Consider the following 16,003-nt stretch of genomic DNA (forward strand, 5'->3'; position numbering starts at 1 on the left):
ACAGACACATATAGATGGAAAGCAAAGAGATGGAGAAAGATATACTATGCTAACACTAATCGAAAGAAAGTGGGAGTAGCTATATTAATTTCAGAATCAGCAGACTTCAAGTAAAACGATCAGGAATAAAGGGAGTACTTGATAATGATAAATGGGTCAATTCTCCAAGAAGACATAACGATTCTTAACATATATGCCCCTAATAACAGGGTGTGAAAATATGTGAAGCAAAAACTGATAGAGCTGCAAGAAGGAAAAGATAAATCCACTATTATAGTTGGACATGTCAATACCCCCCTATCAGAAATGGACAGATATAGTAGGCATAAATTTAGTTAAGCACATAGTTGAACTCAACAACACCATCAATCAACTGGATATGATGGACGTCTATAGACTATTCACCCAACAACAGCAGAATACACATTCTTCTGAAGCTCACATGGACCATTCACCAAGATAAACCATTTTCTGGGACATAAAACACACCTTAACAAATGTAAAAGATTAAAAATCATACAGCGTCTTCTCCCAGACCACAGTGGAATTAAACTAGAAATCAATAACAAAAAAGATAGTTAGATAATACTTGGATGTTAAACACCATAGTTCTAGATTAACACATAGATCAAAAAAAAAAAATCTAAAGAGAAATTAAACCTTTTTTGAACTAAATGAAACTGAAAACACAATTTTCAAAATCTGTGGAGTGCCTTGAAAGAAGTGCCTCGTGGGAAATTTACAGCATTGAATGCATAACTTAGAAGAGAAAACAAGAAAGATCTAAAAATCAGTAATATAATAGCTTTCCATTAAGGAAAGTAGAAAAAAGAAGAGCAAATTAAATCTAAAGTAAGCAGAAGAAAAAAAAAAACTTAGAGCAAAAATCAATGAAATTAAAAATAGGAGATCAATAGAGAAAATCAATAAAACCAAAAGCTGATTCTTTGAAAGGATCAATAAAAGCAATAAGTGCTTAGCCAGGATAAGTTAAAAAAGAGAGAAGACACAAATTACTAACATCAGAAGTGAAAGAGGAGACATCCTTTGGACATTAAAAGGATAACAAAAGAACACTATGAACAACTCTGTGCCCACAAATTTGATAACCTAGATGAAATGGATTCATTCCTTGAAAGACAATCTGCCAAAACTCACACAAGAAGAAACAGAATCAATAACTGATAACCTTACAAAACAGAAAGCACTAGGCCCAGATAGGTACACTGATAAATTCTGTCAAACATTTATGGAAGAAATTATACCAATCTTCTATAATATTTTCCAGAAGATAGAAGCAAATACTTTCTAATTAATTTTATGAGGCCAGCATTGCTCTAATATCAAAACTAGGAAAACACATTACTAGAAAACTACAGACTGATATATGTCATGAACACAGAGGCAAAAATTCTCAAAAAAATATTAGCAAATTGAGTAAAATAATGCATAAAAAAATTATATACCATGATCAAGTAGGATTTATCCCAGGTATACAAGGCTGCTTCAACATTAAAAAATTAAATAATGTAACAAAAATGCAATGAATAAAATGCTAAAGAAGAAAAATCACATAATCATATCAATTGATTTGCATCACATCAAAAATGCTAAAAAAGAAAGATCACCTAATCATATCAATAGATGCAGAGAACTATTTGACAAAATCCAACACTTGTTCATGACAAAAGCTTTCAATAAAGTAGGAATAGAGGGGAACTTTCCCAACTTGAGAAAAAATATCCTCAAAAGCGTTCAGCTAACACCACACTCAATGGTGAAAAACTTGAAGTTTTCCCACTAAGATAAGGAGCAAGGGAATGTCTTTCTCACCATTGCTTATCAATATCCTATTGGAAGTCCTAGCTAGTGCAGTAAGACAAGAAGAAGAAATAAAATATATGCAGATTGGGAAAGAATATATATAAAACTGTCTTTGTTCCCAGATGACATGATCATTCATGTAGGAAATCTGAAAGAATTGACAAAAATACTCCTGGAACTAATAAGTGATTATAGAAAGGTTACAGAATACAAGGTTAATATACAAAACTCAACTGCTTTCATATATACTGGCAATGAACAAGTAGAACTGGAAATTAAAATATGTTACCATTTACATTAGCACTCCCTAAAGTGAAACATTTACGTATAGTTCTAACAAAATATGTACAAAATCTATGTGAGGAAAATGAGAAAACTTTGATGAAAGAAACCAAAGAAGAACTAAATAATTAGAGAAATATTCCATGTCCATGGATAGGAAGACTTGATATTGTCTAAATGTCAGGTTTTCCCAAATTGATCTATAGATTAACACAATCTCAATCAAAATCCCAGCAAGTTATTTTGGGGATATCAACAAACTGATACTGAAGTTTATATGGAAAGGCAAAAGATCCAGATTAATTGATTTAATATTGATAGGAAAAAAGCCAGAGAGCTGACACCAGCCAACTTCAAGACTTACTATAAAGCTACTTCAAGTAAGACAGTATGGTATTTGTGCAAGAGCAGACAAATAGATCACTGAAACAGAATAGAGAGCCCAGAAATAGATCTACATAAATATAGTCCAGTGATTTTTGGCAAAGGAGCAAGGGAAGTACAACAGAGCAAAGGCAGTCTTTTCAACAAATGGTGCTGGAACAACTGAATATTCACGTGCAAAAAAAAAAAAAAAAGAATCTAGACACAGACTTTATACCCTTTACAAATATTAACTAAGAATGGATTGCAGACTTAAGTGTAAAACCAAAACTATAAAACTCCTAGAAGATAGCATAGGAGAAAATCCAGGTGACCTTGGATATGGTGATACCTTTTTAGATATAACACCAAGGCAAGATCCATGAAAGAATAATTGATAAGCTGGGCTTCATTGAAATGAAAAAACTCCTCTGCAAAAAACTTCCAAGCGAATGAGAAGAGCCATAGACTGGGAGAAAATACTTGTAAAAGATGTATCTGACAAATGGCTGATAGCCCAGATATACAAAGAACGCTTAAAACTCAACAATAAGGAAATAAACAACCAGATTAAAAAGTGGACAAAAGACCTTAACAGACACCTCACCAAAGAAGAGATACAGATAGAAAGTAAGCATATGAGAAGATGTTGAACATCATATATCATTAAGGAATTACAAATTAAGACAATAATGAGATACCACTACACACCTATTAGAATGGCCCAATTCCAAAACACTGACAACACCAATCCATGTTGGCAAGGTTGTGGAGCAACAGGAGTTCTTGTTCACTGCTGGTGGGAATGCAAAATGGCACAACCACTTTGGAAGATAGTTTGGTGGTATCTTGCAAAACTAACCATTTACCACACAATCCAGCAGTTGAGCTCCTTGGTATTTAGCTCAAAGGTATGGAAACCTATGTCTACACAAAAACCTGCACACAGATGTTTATAGCCGAATTGCTAAAACTTGCAAGCAACCCAGATATTTTCAGTAGGTTAATGAATAAATAAACTTTGGCACATCCAAACAACAGTCTATTATTAAGTGCTAAGAAGAAATGAGCTATCAAGCCATGAAAAGACACGGAGGAAACATACACGCATATCATTAAATGAAAGAAACCATTCTGAAAAGACTACATATTATATGAGTCTAATTATATGGTATTCTGGAAAAGACAAAATAGTAAACGCTACAGTAAAAATATTAGTGGTTGCCAGACATTAGGGAAGAGGAGTGATCAATAGGTAGAGCACAGGGGATTTTAAGGGCAGTGAAACTATCTTACATTATTCTACAATGGTGGATACATGCCATTATATGTCAGTCACCCACAGTCAACCCCTAGAGTGTATAACACCAAGAGTGAACCCTAATGTAAATTACTGACTTTGAGTGATAATGATGTGTCAGTATAGTCTCAGTAATTACAATAAATGTATCATTCTACTGTGGGATGTTCATGGTGGGAGAGGTGAGTGTGTGGGAACAGGAGTATATAGGAAATCTCTGTCCTCTCTACTCAATTTTGCTAAAAAAATATTTTTTAGTAATTAATAGAGTGTAAAGAGGTTGATCTGGAGATGATAATCTAGGATGAACTGGAGGAGAAATAGTGGATACAGGAGAATAATTAGATGGTTAGTCCAAGTGAGGGGTAGTAAGGACCTAAACTGAGGCCATGAAATTATGGGTTGTATTTACAGAAAAGGAGGGAGTATGTGACTGCACTCTCCTCCAGGAGAGAATGTATCTGGGAGTTCCCAAACAAGATAATAGTGGTGGGAATATTAGAAAATAGTGTGTGTGTGTGGGGGGGGGCAGTTAAGGAGAGAAGGGGACTACATTAACAACTTTGTGGTATTTCAATAAAACAACTTCCTAATTAATTTTTCCCTGATGTGACCAAGCTCACACCAACCCCTTGGTAAGCCACAGACTGCCCCCACATAAGACCCTACAGCCACCCACCACCAGCCACCACCATAGCGGACCGTGGTGGTTGGGCAGAGGGTATCAGCTGTCAAAGAAACTTCCCATCCTGTTGCTCAATCTCTATTTATACTTCAGAAAATAGCGATGCTGTCCATGAATCTCCCATCACTGGAAATCCAGGTCGCTCTCCCTTCTTGACGCATAACTTCCTGACCCTCCAGTCAGAATGAATGTGAGGTACTGGGGATCCCGGTATCCAGCCTGGAAAGGGCGATTCCATCTGGGAATCCTGCCAGTGTAATGTTGCTTCAATTAGACGACAGATTATAAATTAATAAAGAAAAAAAAAAAAGCCCCAGACTCTAACGTCTGCCAAAACACACCATTCCCTGTAAGGTTCCTGAAAGGGACTTAGTGATGTATAGAGAAAAAGCTAACCCCCCGCAGCCTTTTCCAGATTCAAGACGCAGACTGGCTGGTCCTCAAAATGTACCACCACCGCCTTTCCCGGGGGAGCGCCAGTGTTGTTCTTGGAAAGAGAACACCTTTCTTTCAGCTATATTACTGCCGGCATGCTTCACACAGTCTGTAGCTCCCTAAACCCCCATCAGTAATACAAAACAGACCTATCACCAGCAGAAAACCCTGAGAAAAGAGTAAGAACGACTGTGGTTGGTTTGGGGCAGAAACGATGTTTAGGTTGCTATGGATGCCGGGGGTTTTCAAAGATTGTGTTTCTAAAAAGTATCCTTATCAGCTGCCCCTTCTTTAAAAAACAGTCACTCAAACAGCCTTATCCCATAAAATCCGTTCCTGAGAAAGCAATGGTGACCTAATCCCTAGGAAAGTGGCCAGGATCCAGGGGCTGGTGCTCTGCACAGAGTGATGTGCTCTCTCTACCCTTACCCTCAGCATTCCCCGTGGGAAAAATACAGTATGTTGAGCCCTTTGTTTTCTGGAATGATCACTTCACTTCACCAACAGATCCGAGTCTCCCAGGGAATACCTACTGAAGCTGCTTTTGTCTCTTTGGGCAAATGTGTTCTATTTCTTCATCCCATTCATTCAGACTCCTGAACATTACTTGTTCTCAGAAGCCATTTCCCTGCTAGGTCATCTGTACAGACCATTCCGCACCACTCAGGCATTTAGCGATTTTATAGTCTTGCCCCCCCAAGGCACATAAGCATACATAAAGCCACTGTTTGTGCACTGGACCATTGTAGAATAGAATCCTTGTCGGGAATGGGGACAGAGTCTTGAAGACTCTGGGGGTGCAGAAGGGGATCTGTTGTGCAGAATAAGGGAAAGCCTTTACTTACAAACACATCCATGAGGAGATGTTCCAGTGTCACTTCAAAGTCTTCCAGTTTGGCAGCTAAGGTCATAACGAACGCTCCGATGTGCAATGAGGCCCCGCTGATGGCCCACGCCCGCAAGCTCCTCAGCTCAGAGAACACGGCAGGTGTCAGATGGAACCACAGGTAGGAATGGCGCTAGCGGGACGTGGACTAGAACATCACAGACGGCATGGATAGAGCCCTGTAGCCAGAAATCTCCAAGGGCTAAATGAGAAAGCTAGATTAATGGCACGGGGGGATCAGACCTGATGCAAATAGACGTCACCAGGTGAAGAGTGCAGCCACGGCCAGCTCTTTGCAGCAACCTGGTCTGAGGTGCTGTGCAAAACGAGGGAAACCCCAACAGTGGGCGAGGGAGAAGGCACCGGGGAGACAGTGAGGGGCAGCAGGGAGAGAATGGAAGAAGCCGTCTGACTCTGATATTTATAGGGCCACATGTTTTTGACTCTAGCCCATTTCTCAGTTCATTTCTGACCTTTCATAAATGGCCAAGCACACTGGGATGTATTGTAGAGCGGGGGCAGTGGGTCCCACAGAAGTTGGCTGTGACCAAGGCTAGGGCAATTCACACAGACACGCCATCAATGGTTCTTTGTCAAAAACCCATCAGACCTTGTTCTGTACACGATGACAGAAAAGCACATAGTCTTGTGAAAAACAAGGAAACGAAAGTCGTGGGGGTACTAAATTTTTCCTTGGAATATTATTAGATCCTTATACTCTCCCCCAGTCTCTGTCCTCCCCACCCCCTCCTCTACGAGAGTAGATAAACATCAAGGAAAAAATTTAATCTCTTGTGTCAACTCCTCAAGCTTCTGCCAGTAAAGAATATCCACTCTATCGTGCAAATGTCATTTTCCTTTTTGGTCTTCAAAATTTGACTTTTTTTTCTTGCCTAAAATATTGTAAAATTGTGGTAAATACACTTAACATAAAATTTATCATCTTCACTGCATTTTATGTGTCAAATTCAGTAGTGTTAAGTACATTCACGTTGTTGTAGGCCGCATCTCTAATCTCATCTTGCAAAACTGAAACTCTGTACACATTAAACAAATCGCCGTCCCCCCTTCTTCCCAGCCCCTGGCACCCACCATTCCATTTTCCATCTCTGTGGATTTGACTAGTCTCGGCACCTCATATAAGTGAAATTATACAGTATTTTGTACCAAGTCCTTTTGTGTCTGGCTTATTTCACCTAGCGTGTCTTCAAGGTTCATCTATGTTATAGCATATGTCAGAATTGCTTTCCCTTATAAGGCTGAAATCTCATATCCTAAGAAAGACCCCCATTTTGGACAATTTTTCAGTCCTGAGAAAGTCTCTCACGGACACTTAGCCATCAAGTCTTTAGTGGCCATTCTTGCCATGACTGTCCTAACAAAAACAGCCTTGCTCTACAAGTGAGTGCTGTCCTGTTCCCTAAACAATTTCCAAGCCAAATGATCCACGAAAAGTCTAGTCTCTGACTCCAAACAGGGTGTGACCACTTAACAGTCAATATTGATGCCAAAGAAGAGGGGGTCCCACGTGAAGTCGAGGAAATATAAAAAGTCTCTGCTCTACGATAAAACTTCTCCCCTTCTTGTCAGAGCTCTTGAAACTGGGAACAGCTGAAACTGTCCAGTTTAGTACCTTCCCATGAATTTTCATTTTCCCAAAGAAGATCCAGACCCACTTAATTCAGCATTTAACATTTAAACAAAGCAACCATAAAGTAAAGGACAAGGAAAAAATTGATAAAAAGCATCATATTATTTCTAAAGCGGATTTGGAGTCTGTCAGAGTAGTTTTAGCTTGACAGTTGGTCATAAATTGTCCATAAATGCTCTTTGAGTTATGGTTTTGATTCTGTTTGGGGGCCTCTCATAGAGGAATTACAGTGGCTTCATGACAAGCATCTCTGTTTAGGCAAAGGCACCAGGGAGGGGGCAGCGATGCTGTGATGAATGGCTCCAATAGCCAAGAATGTACAGAAAATATATTTCCTGGGTGGGTGAACTCATAGTCACAGCACTTCCCATCAGTGAGTGCATTTGCCGTGTCCACAGCTGGTACGATGACTAGAGCAAACAATGTCATCAGCAAAGACTCAGTACAAGTCAACTTCTTGCCATGTTTTGTTAAAACTAGGGCTGTCCAGCAGAGATTCAAAAACCCAGGTGCCTTCTCTCACCAGGAAAGAGAGCGTTGGGTGAACGACTGGCCGTATGATCAGGAAGATTGCTGGGGAAGACAGGTGTGCCATCTCAGGAGGGCTTTCAAAATCAGGTTTTGAAACCTGCTCTCTTTATGAGTTAAATTTGGATGAAGTATTTTGAATGTCTGGAATTTTGTAAAAAAGATACTTGATTCTTTCATTAATTTTCTTCCTGGGATGGACAAGGCATGAGCCAGTGGAGAACAGTGAATATTTTTCATTTAAGGCAGGCAGTCTCCCAGCCCCAGCAATGAGTTTACATGGTCTGAGGGAACAGGCGGTGGCTTCTCTAGAATATAAACAGCAAACTTAAGGGACAAGAAACTGTGCATAATTTGAGCCATGTGAGTAGTTAGTATTCTGGAACTAGGGCTCTGAGGAGGATGTGTTGAGAATATACTCTTTTTAGGAACAAAATGGCTTTAACAGTCTCCAGAGGGGAGAAATCAACCAGAAGGGAGCCAGCAGGAAGAGAAGACGTAAACTGGTAGTGAGTTGTGGATGTCACCCATAAGAGACATTTATTATGAGTTCCAGTCTTCGTGGATGATATGAGCCATGTGGAGTTAAGTGGGTTCCCTCGAGGCAGCAGGACCGCACCAGCCTTAAGGCAGGGAAACTGTTGATACTTAGGGCAAGTTCACCAGCATCAGTGCTTATGAGAATCTGGTGAAGGGTGGCTTTGGTAAATGGAAGGTGGAAGTTTTTTTAGTAACTCTGTTCTAATTAATATATATTTTTGTTAATGACAGAAGTTTCCTTGATGCTAATGTCGACTCTGAACATTTATTTGTTCATTCATTCATGCATCCTTTCTACAAAAACTTTTTCAGCACCTGGCCCAGAGAGTGGGACGATGGGTGCTGGTGCTGCTAAGCTGAAGACACAGCTCTTTCTTCAAGACCTTACAGTCTTGAGAATACATGGAAAGATGTGCTGGTGTAATTCTATACTCTCCTTTTTTGAGGTTATGAAAAAAAGAGTATATTTCCCTGTCAGGGGCACTTACCCTGGGACTTGGGGGTTGAGGGAGGGCTCGCTGATAAAGGGGGAAGGGAGAACATCACTCCCACCTTATGGGAAAGGCATGAGCAAGAATAAGTGAGAGGCAGAGTCTACCCCCGGATAGGGATTTACAGCAATGAGTGGCAGGGGCATGGCTGCGGGCAGTGATGGAGACTAGGGGTCCGAGCCCAAAGACCACTGTATTTGAGAAGGTGGCAACCAAGTTCTCAAGATTCACAACACAGGATCCTGATATCATCCCACAGACATGCCTTTGATGGTATAATCTCATTTGAGAAAAAAAAAATACACTTTAACCATTGATCAAAGCTTCCGGGCCACCTGAGAAGGATCTGACATGCACCACCGTGCTGGGGCTCCCCATTGAGAACAATGAGTCTGCAACACACCTGATACAGGAGGTAAATGCTAGAATTTGTTCTTCATCTTGAATAATAACATTGCAGTGTATGGTCTTAAATCTTGAGTTTCTTCCTATTTAAATCTTGGGTGACCATCTTCTTCTCCCTTGTCTATGAAAAATCCCCCCAGCAGGCTCAACATTTTGGTGATAGAACTCAATAAAAGGAAAATCTTTGGAAAGTGGGGATTTGACCGAATTCCCTGTACAGTCTCCCTCGGTCTCCCCAGGGGAGCTGTGGGTAAACCATCCTTCTAGAGAGTACTGTGTTTTCTGCAACCCTGAAAATTAATGTCTACTTCAAAAGCCTGAGTCTTGATGGAGGTAAGGTCTATGGCTCAACTAGATCACAGTCCAATTCATAGCAAACAATTTCTATTAAGTACAATGACGAGCAAGCCCAAAGCAGTAGGCAATTGGATAGGCAAAAATGTTTTCCTGGAAAGGTCTTTCTCTTTCCACCCTAGAGCAGTGATTTTCTATTCAGTAAAACCATTTATTTAAAGGTCAGGTACAAAGCACCTGACGGATCAGACCACCGTCAGGTCAATCAGAATTGGTCGTTGAGATAACTTAGTAACCATTTTAGTGCCTTGACTGGTGAATCTAAGCAGAAATTTGATCCAATGATGAAATAATTACTGAGATTTTTTTAAAGCAAAATCACTGACTTTTATTTTGATCACTCAATTATGTCCCACAGACCCAGTTTATAATACAAAACACCTCCACCAATATGTATAAAAGCAACTAATATTAATGTCCTATTGATGACCTTGTCCGTCAAGCTTCTGCCTCGCCTTAAAACCAGAAAGGGAGGGTTTTTAAAGTACTCACGCTTGTTTAAGTAAACCAGACTCTTCTGATGGCCCTAACAGACAGCTGCCTGTCTGGGTCTAGTTATAAAGGCTCGTCTGTCTGCCTCTTGGACGACAGACATGGTAATTTAAAGGTTTGTCTCTATAGGGCCCTGGCAGGCTGGCACAGCCGTGGGTCAGGGCTTGGCTATCAGCAGACCACGCTCTCAGTGTCTGCCCATCCTTCCCGTGTTGGTGTCAGATGGTTAACACAACCAACCTTGTCTTCCCTGCTCACAATGCATTTTCAATTTTGACAGCCTCTCTGACAAGTACAAAGGCTCTATTCCTCTCTATCTGTCCCCCACCCCACTCCGCCGGTCTCTCCCACCCGCATCCCCCGCCCAGTCACAAGGAAGAATTTCAAGACTTTCAAAGCCAACAGGCGGTGAAATTCGTGTCAGGCACATTCAGTGATGCCCTGGGCTCATGATGGACAGAAACACATAATAACTCGCCTGATCTCTCAGTCTTGCCACCTGTCATGTGCTCTACCACGTGGAGTAAAGGAGGCTTGTGGGGGTTCTGCAGCCAGCACCAGCGGGGCACAGTGGGGATGTGCCAAGAACAGTCACCTCAGCTCTGCCACCTGTGTTTTCTAAAGACACCTCACTTTCCAGAGTTCAAATGCAGGTTTTGGAAACACAGATCCTTACCACATTCTCCCAAATCTTTTACGGATGTTTTTGATGACTCTTTCTCTACAAAAGTTGCGTGGGATTTAAAAGATTTCCATGCCTTCCAGGGTTGTTTTGAGAACAAACATGATAAAGGTAAAGCACTTAGAGCTAGTCCGAAATGAGAAGCTACGCACACAGGAACTACACGATGGTTACTAGTTGCCGGGGACTGAATGTTTAGGTTTCCCCAAAACTCATAGGCAGAAAAACCTAACCCCCAATGTGATGGTATTTTGAGGTGGGGCCTCTGGGAGATGATTAGATCATGAAGGGGGGAGCCCTCATGAATGGAATTAGTGTCCTTACAAAAGAGGCCCCAGAGAGCTCTCTTGCCCCTTCCTACTGCCATGTGAAGTCACAGCTAGAAGGCAGTTATCTACGAACCAAGAAGTGATAGGACAATGAAGCCAGAAGTGGGTCCTCGCCAGACACTGACCTGGCCAGCGCTTGATCTTGGACTTCCCAGCTTCCAGAACTATGAGAAGTAAATTTCTGTTGCTTATAAGGCACTGGTCTGTGGTATATTGTTATAACAGCCTGAACAGACTGAGACACTGTTACATATGTTCCTTTTTGGGGACCTATGAGTGACAAGTTAGCTCAGTTATGTCATTGCCCAAATGAGTGAGTTTGCTGGTGGTAAGAGAACCACCATCCATCTTGAGTAACTGACTTGGATTGGGTTTTCTCTCCCCAAAAGCCTTCCTCATGTTGCCTTAGAATGATCAATGACTCTTAATCCTTTCAGAGTCAATGGTCTTTTGTTACAATGAATCTTTTATAATGTTCCTTACTGTCCTCAAGTGAAATCATAGATAATGTAACCTGCCTACACATAATCTTTAAAAAATATCAACACAACTCTCTGCTACGTAAAGAAGCAATAAAACAAAAGTAATCTATAATGAAATAACACATACCAGTATACATAAAAGTCTTTGTATAATGCAACTACACAGAAAACATGGTGAACTGATCACTTAATCACTGTGAACGCAACAGGTCCAAATACAAACTGACATCAGCCTGCTCTCCATGATGTCAGTGTGGTGGTCAGCCTCCCCCCACCCCTCCTCTCTCATCTGTTGTTGGGGGACAGCCTCCCTGGGCTTGACCAGTGGTAACACAAGAGAAGAGAATCTGGATGGAAGGAAATATGGCTGTGAGTGTTTGGGCAGAAGAGAATGGTGTTTGGGACTCAGGCATGTCCTGACCAGTCTTAGTAACTTAGTAGCCTATTGCTCCAGACCAACTCAAGAGTGATTTGAGAGGCTGTAATAATTACCAGACAGGCCTGGAATGGAGCTGAATATCTACTCATCTCCAGTATATTCTTGAGATACTATGTCCTTGCATAGCAAGAGCAATCTAGTGTAACTTGAACATTTTTCCATTTGGACCTTAGGGTCCTCCACTAAGGACAGGCCAAGAGGCTATGGCACTTGATCTTGACTTTTCATTTTGACTTTTCCCAGGGGCTGATCAAAATGCATGTGTTGTATCTTGCATGTCCTGGCCTTACTCCTCAGGCTGCAGGAGAGATGGCCGGGCCCAGTGAGTCGACTGTGGCAGGCTGGCATCACATGAACGAGGTTCTCTAAGAGCTCGTAGGTGATCAGAATCCCAAGACACTGGCTCCTAACTGTTGCTCCGTCCTTCCTTGGGCACGGCCCTGTGTTTTCCATATATGATCTCCAGAACTTGGAAGAGCATTCTGGGTATAGCCGGCTACATAATTGCAGTGGGAAGATGGCTCTTGACCTTTAACCCTTGTGCGATTAATATAATCCCATCACTGAGAAAAATGAAGCTTCCACAAAACAACAAGATAAATATTTTTGTTAGAGGTACTCTGAAGGGGTATGGATCTTGGGTTTTGGGTGGCCTCTACCCACACCTCACAGCCCTAATCAATGAGAAAAACCTAAGCTTCAGAGGCAATTGACAACGCCCTGGCCGAGGTTAGCTAGAGCGCGAACCCGGATGAGAGAAGGACTTGAAATGAGAATGTATCTCGCCACGGCAGTCCTGCTCCAGAGACCAGGCCCTAACATCCTCACTCGGGCCGTCTTTGAAGGGAGGAGGGCTCATTGCGTCATAGGTTCTCTGACATTTCCACAACAACTACAGCTCTTGGGGTGATTTCATAGTAGGGAGATGAGCCTGCTAAGGCAGGGGCACGGAGGAGCTCTTCACTGATCTTCCTCAGCCTTGAAATGGAGTCCAAAGCATTCAGGTGTCTTAGAGTTCTGCTTCTCTTCTGAATCTATGCAACGATCAGAGTAGAGTGAATCTTTTTCAAAATATGGTAAGATCAAAGACCCACTGGTCACATCAAGACAACAAGGCATTAAAGTGTGAAAACCTTAGTAACGGATGCTCTACTGAGTATATTATTAATTATGATACATAAAGATGAAAGTTTCTACTTGCTTCGTGACTTGTCCCAAGTTATTAGGGCTGTCTCCATAATTGATATCGCTTCTCTCATTTTTTACATAGGACCTTTGGCTTAATATGGAGAGCGAATGACCCAAGAGCTAATTCCATGGGATTGCTGCACAAACAGCCAGGATCTGCTATAACTTGCTTTCCACGTGGCTGCCAGTGGGCTGGCTGGTTGGAACTGGAAGTCACAGGCACAGTGAGGACAGGGCAGTGTGTACTTCTCCCTGCACAGGGAGGCTGTCCCAGGGCAGCCGAGGCAGGAGCAACGCTGGGCTCCCCAGTCTGTGACTGTAGAATCTCAGCCTCTTTGGCTCAGTTTCCTCCTGGGTCCACTTCCGGGCAGAGATTAGACAAAGGTTTCTAGATGTTGGGCATTATGGCACAGTACAATTTGCACATCAAGTTAAATACTGTGGACACCAAGCTGGGATTGCCAATATGCTAAGTTGGGGCATTAAAAAAAAATAACAAAAACAAGCCAATTATCATCTGCCATCACCATGATTTTATTAAAGAAAAGACAGTTCAACACACAGCAAAAATGGAAGAGATATAATCTCAAATTCTAAAGTGGAAGGAAGTCAGCTGGATGGCTAGGTCCCTCTGTTGTCGGTGTGTATTTTCTGCCATGCTCCAAGGACTTTATTTCAGGCCTGTGCGGATCAGGGACTGGGCCCTGGAAGCGGAGGATGAGAGGGTCCTCAGGGGCAATTCAGCCCTGACGCCTGTGGCTTCATCTCTAGTTTTCAGTACATCCTCACTGCTACTAAAACAGACTGAGACACGCAGGAGTGAGCTGATAGGCGAATCACTGGAGATAGATCCATGTGATTTAACCCTTCACCAGCTCCCTTAGCATTGAGAACAACTTCAGCAAGGCAGAGAGGAAAGCCTAAATAAACACTCTGCCTTCACCCTGAGAGGTGTGGAGAAGGGACGAAAGCCGACCAAGGGAGAGTAGAGTGACGCTTATTTCACTTCTCGATCAACGCACATCCTTGCAGGCTTGTACTGGAATGGGCAGCGCTCTCTGGGAGCTACAGCCCTCACCATGATGAAGACTCTTCCCCAAGCGAGTGCTTGGGAGGGAGCAACCTGAATTCTGTCCACAAGACCGAGGCCCTCTGTTTTGAAACTTGTTTTGTTAATGGTTTAGAATAGGTAGTATATGCAGATGATACAAAATTAAAAATTAATAAGAGAGTACAACTAAAAAGTTAGTCTCTTTTATACCTCTGACTTATAGCCACCCAGTTCCCCTTAGAGGCAACCCTTTACTATTTCCGGAGATGTTCCAATCAGACTCAGGCATAAAATATTACCATTTGTGTATGTGATATGTATATGTAATATATATATTGTAATTATTTACAACTGTAAATAGTATTTCATTGTCTGGAAGATTTCATTTAACCTATCCCCTATTAATGGTTGCTAAGGCAACATGAAAATGCATCTTGCCCTGGTGTAAAATATTTTTTTTTTTTTAAGATTTTATTTATTTATTTGACAGAGAGAGAGATAGCGAGAGCAGGAACACAAGCAGGGGGAGTGGGAGAGGGAGAAGCAGGCTTCCCACCAAGCAGGGAGCCCGATGTGGGACTCGATCCCAGGACCCCGGGATCATGACCTGAGCCGAAGGCAGACGCTTAACGACTGAGCCACCCAGGCGCCCAATGTGTGAAAATATTTTTAAGGTAGAGTTCTAGAAGTGGAATTGTTGGCTCAAAGATCATGTGCATTTAAAAAAAATGATATTGTAATTTTTACTCTCTGTAGCGTTTGTACCAATTTATACTCCCACAAAATGGAGAGTGCCTGAATCCTGACACCCTCAGCCACAGGGTGCAATAGCTAGCTTCTGAACCTTGGGCGATGTGATGTGAAAAACAGCATCACGTTGAAATTCAATTTAAAATTTAAAATTTAAACTTCAATTTAAAATCTCGTTTAATAAGTGAAAATATTGTTCACAAAAATTCCTTAATACTAATTCCCTTTTTTAAACCAAGGCTTCATTGATCCAAATGGGTCCAGCTGTGTCTCATAAACATTCCAATGATGGGCATACACTAATGATCAGCAACAAGATGACCCATCTACCCACTGAAGTCCACATTTAAAGGCAATTTAAGAGAATCTTTACTAATGGTTCCCTTATGCATCTCTGTATTACATACCCCCAAACACACCTGTTAGGATGAATGAAAATTAAAACCACCCTGAGCAAGAACAAAGGGTAATTCATCCAAATAGTCCCCTTTGTAAAATTTCCCTTTGGCCTTGAGAAGAGATATCAAAACCACGAAAAGGTTGAATCTTGACAGACTTTGGACCATGACACCTGGTCAGATGTGGACTGGACGAAATTGATAACACTTGTCAGGTACTCAATTGCGAATCTCCCAAACTCAGAAGCTAATCTCATGGAGGATCAGTAGGGTAGGCAATAAAGGTCCTCAGCATTTCCACCGTGTGCCGAGATATATGAGCGTCAACACTTCTAAGTACAGTTGCAGTTTCCCTGTGGCTTTGTTGAGCAGACCTGTTACCCACGGCTTGTATCAGCAAGGATGAGCCTCCCGCCTCGCTAACCTCATGGTGGGCCTCTATTTTATT

The 16,003-nt window shown here is 41.7% G+C and overlaps 1 protein-coding gene across 1 annotated transcript in view; it reads right to left on the bottom strand.

The window, feature by feature from the left end:
* The window catches only part of FRMD4A (FERM domain containing 4A), a 330,684-nt gene extending 324,753 nt beyond the window's left edge, over positions 1 to 5,931 (bottom strand). The window contains exon 1 of the mRNA XM_081820621.1: positions 5,735 to 5,931. Coding sequence (XP_081676747.1) covers positions 5,735 to 5,800 — 66 coding nt within the window. The 5' untranslated portion in view covers positions 5,801 to 5,931. The remainder of the gene's footprint in view (positions 1 to 5,734) is intronic.
* Between the last annotated feature and the right edge of the window lie 10,072 nt (positions 5,932 to 16,003).

This window comes from Leptonychotes weddellii, chromosome 5, assembly GCF_054177405.1.
Source record: "Leptonychotes weddellii isolate Sample4059 chromosome 5, ASM5417740v2, whole genome shotgun sequence".
Lineage (NCBI taxonomy): Eukaryota > Metazoa > Chordata > Mammalia > Carnivora > Phocidae > Leptonychotes > Leptonychotes weddellii.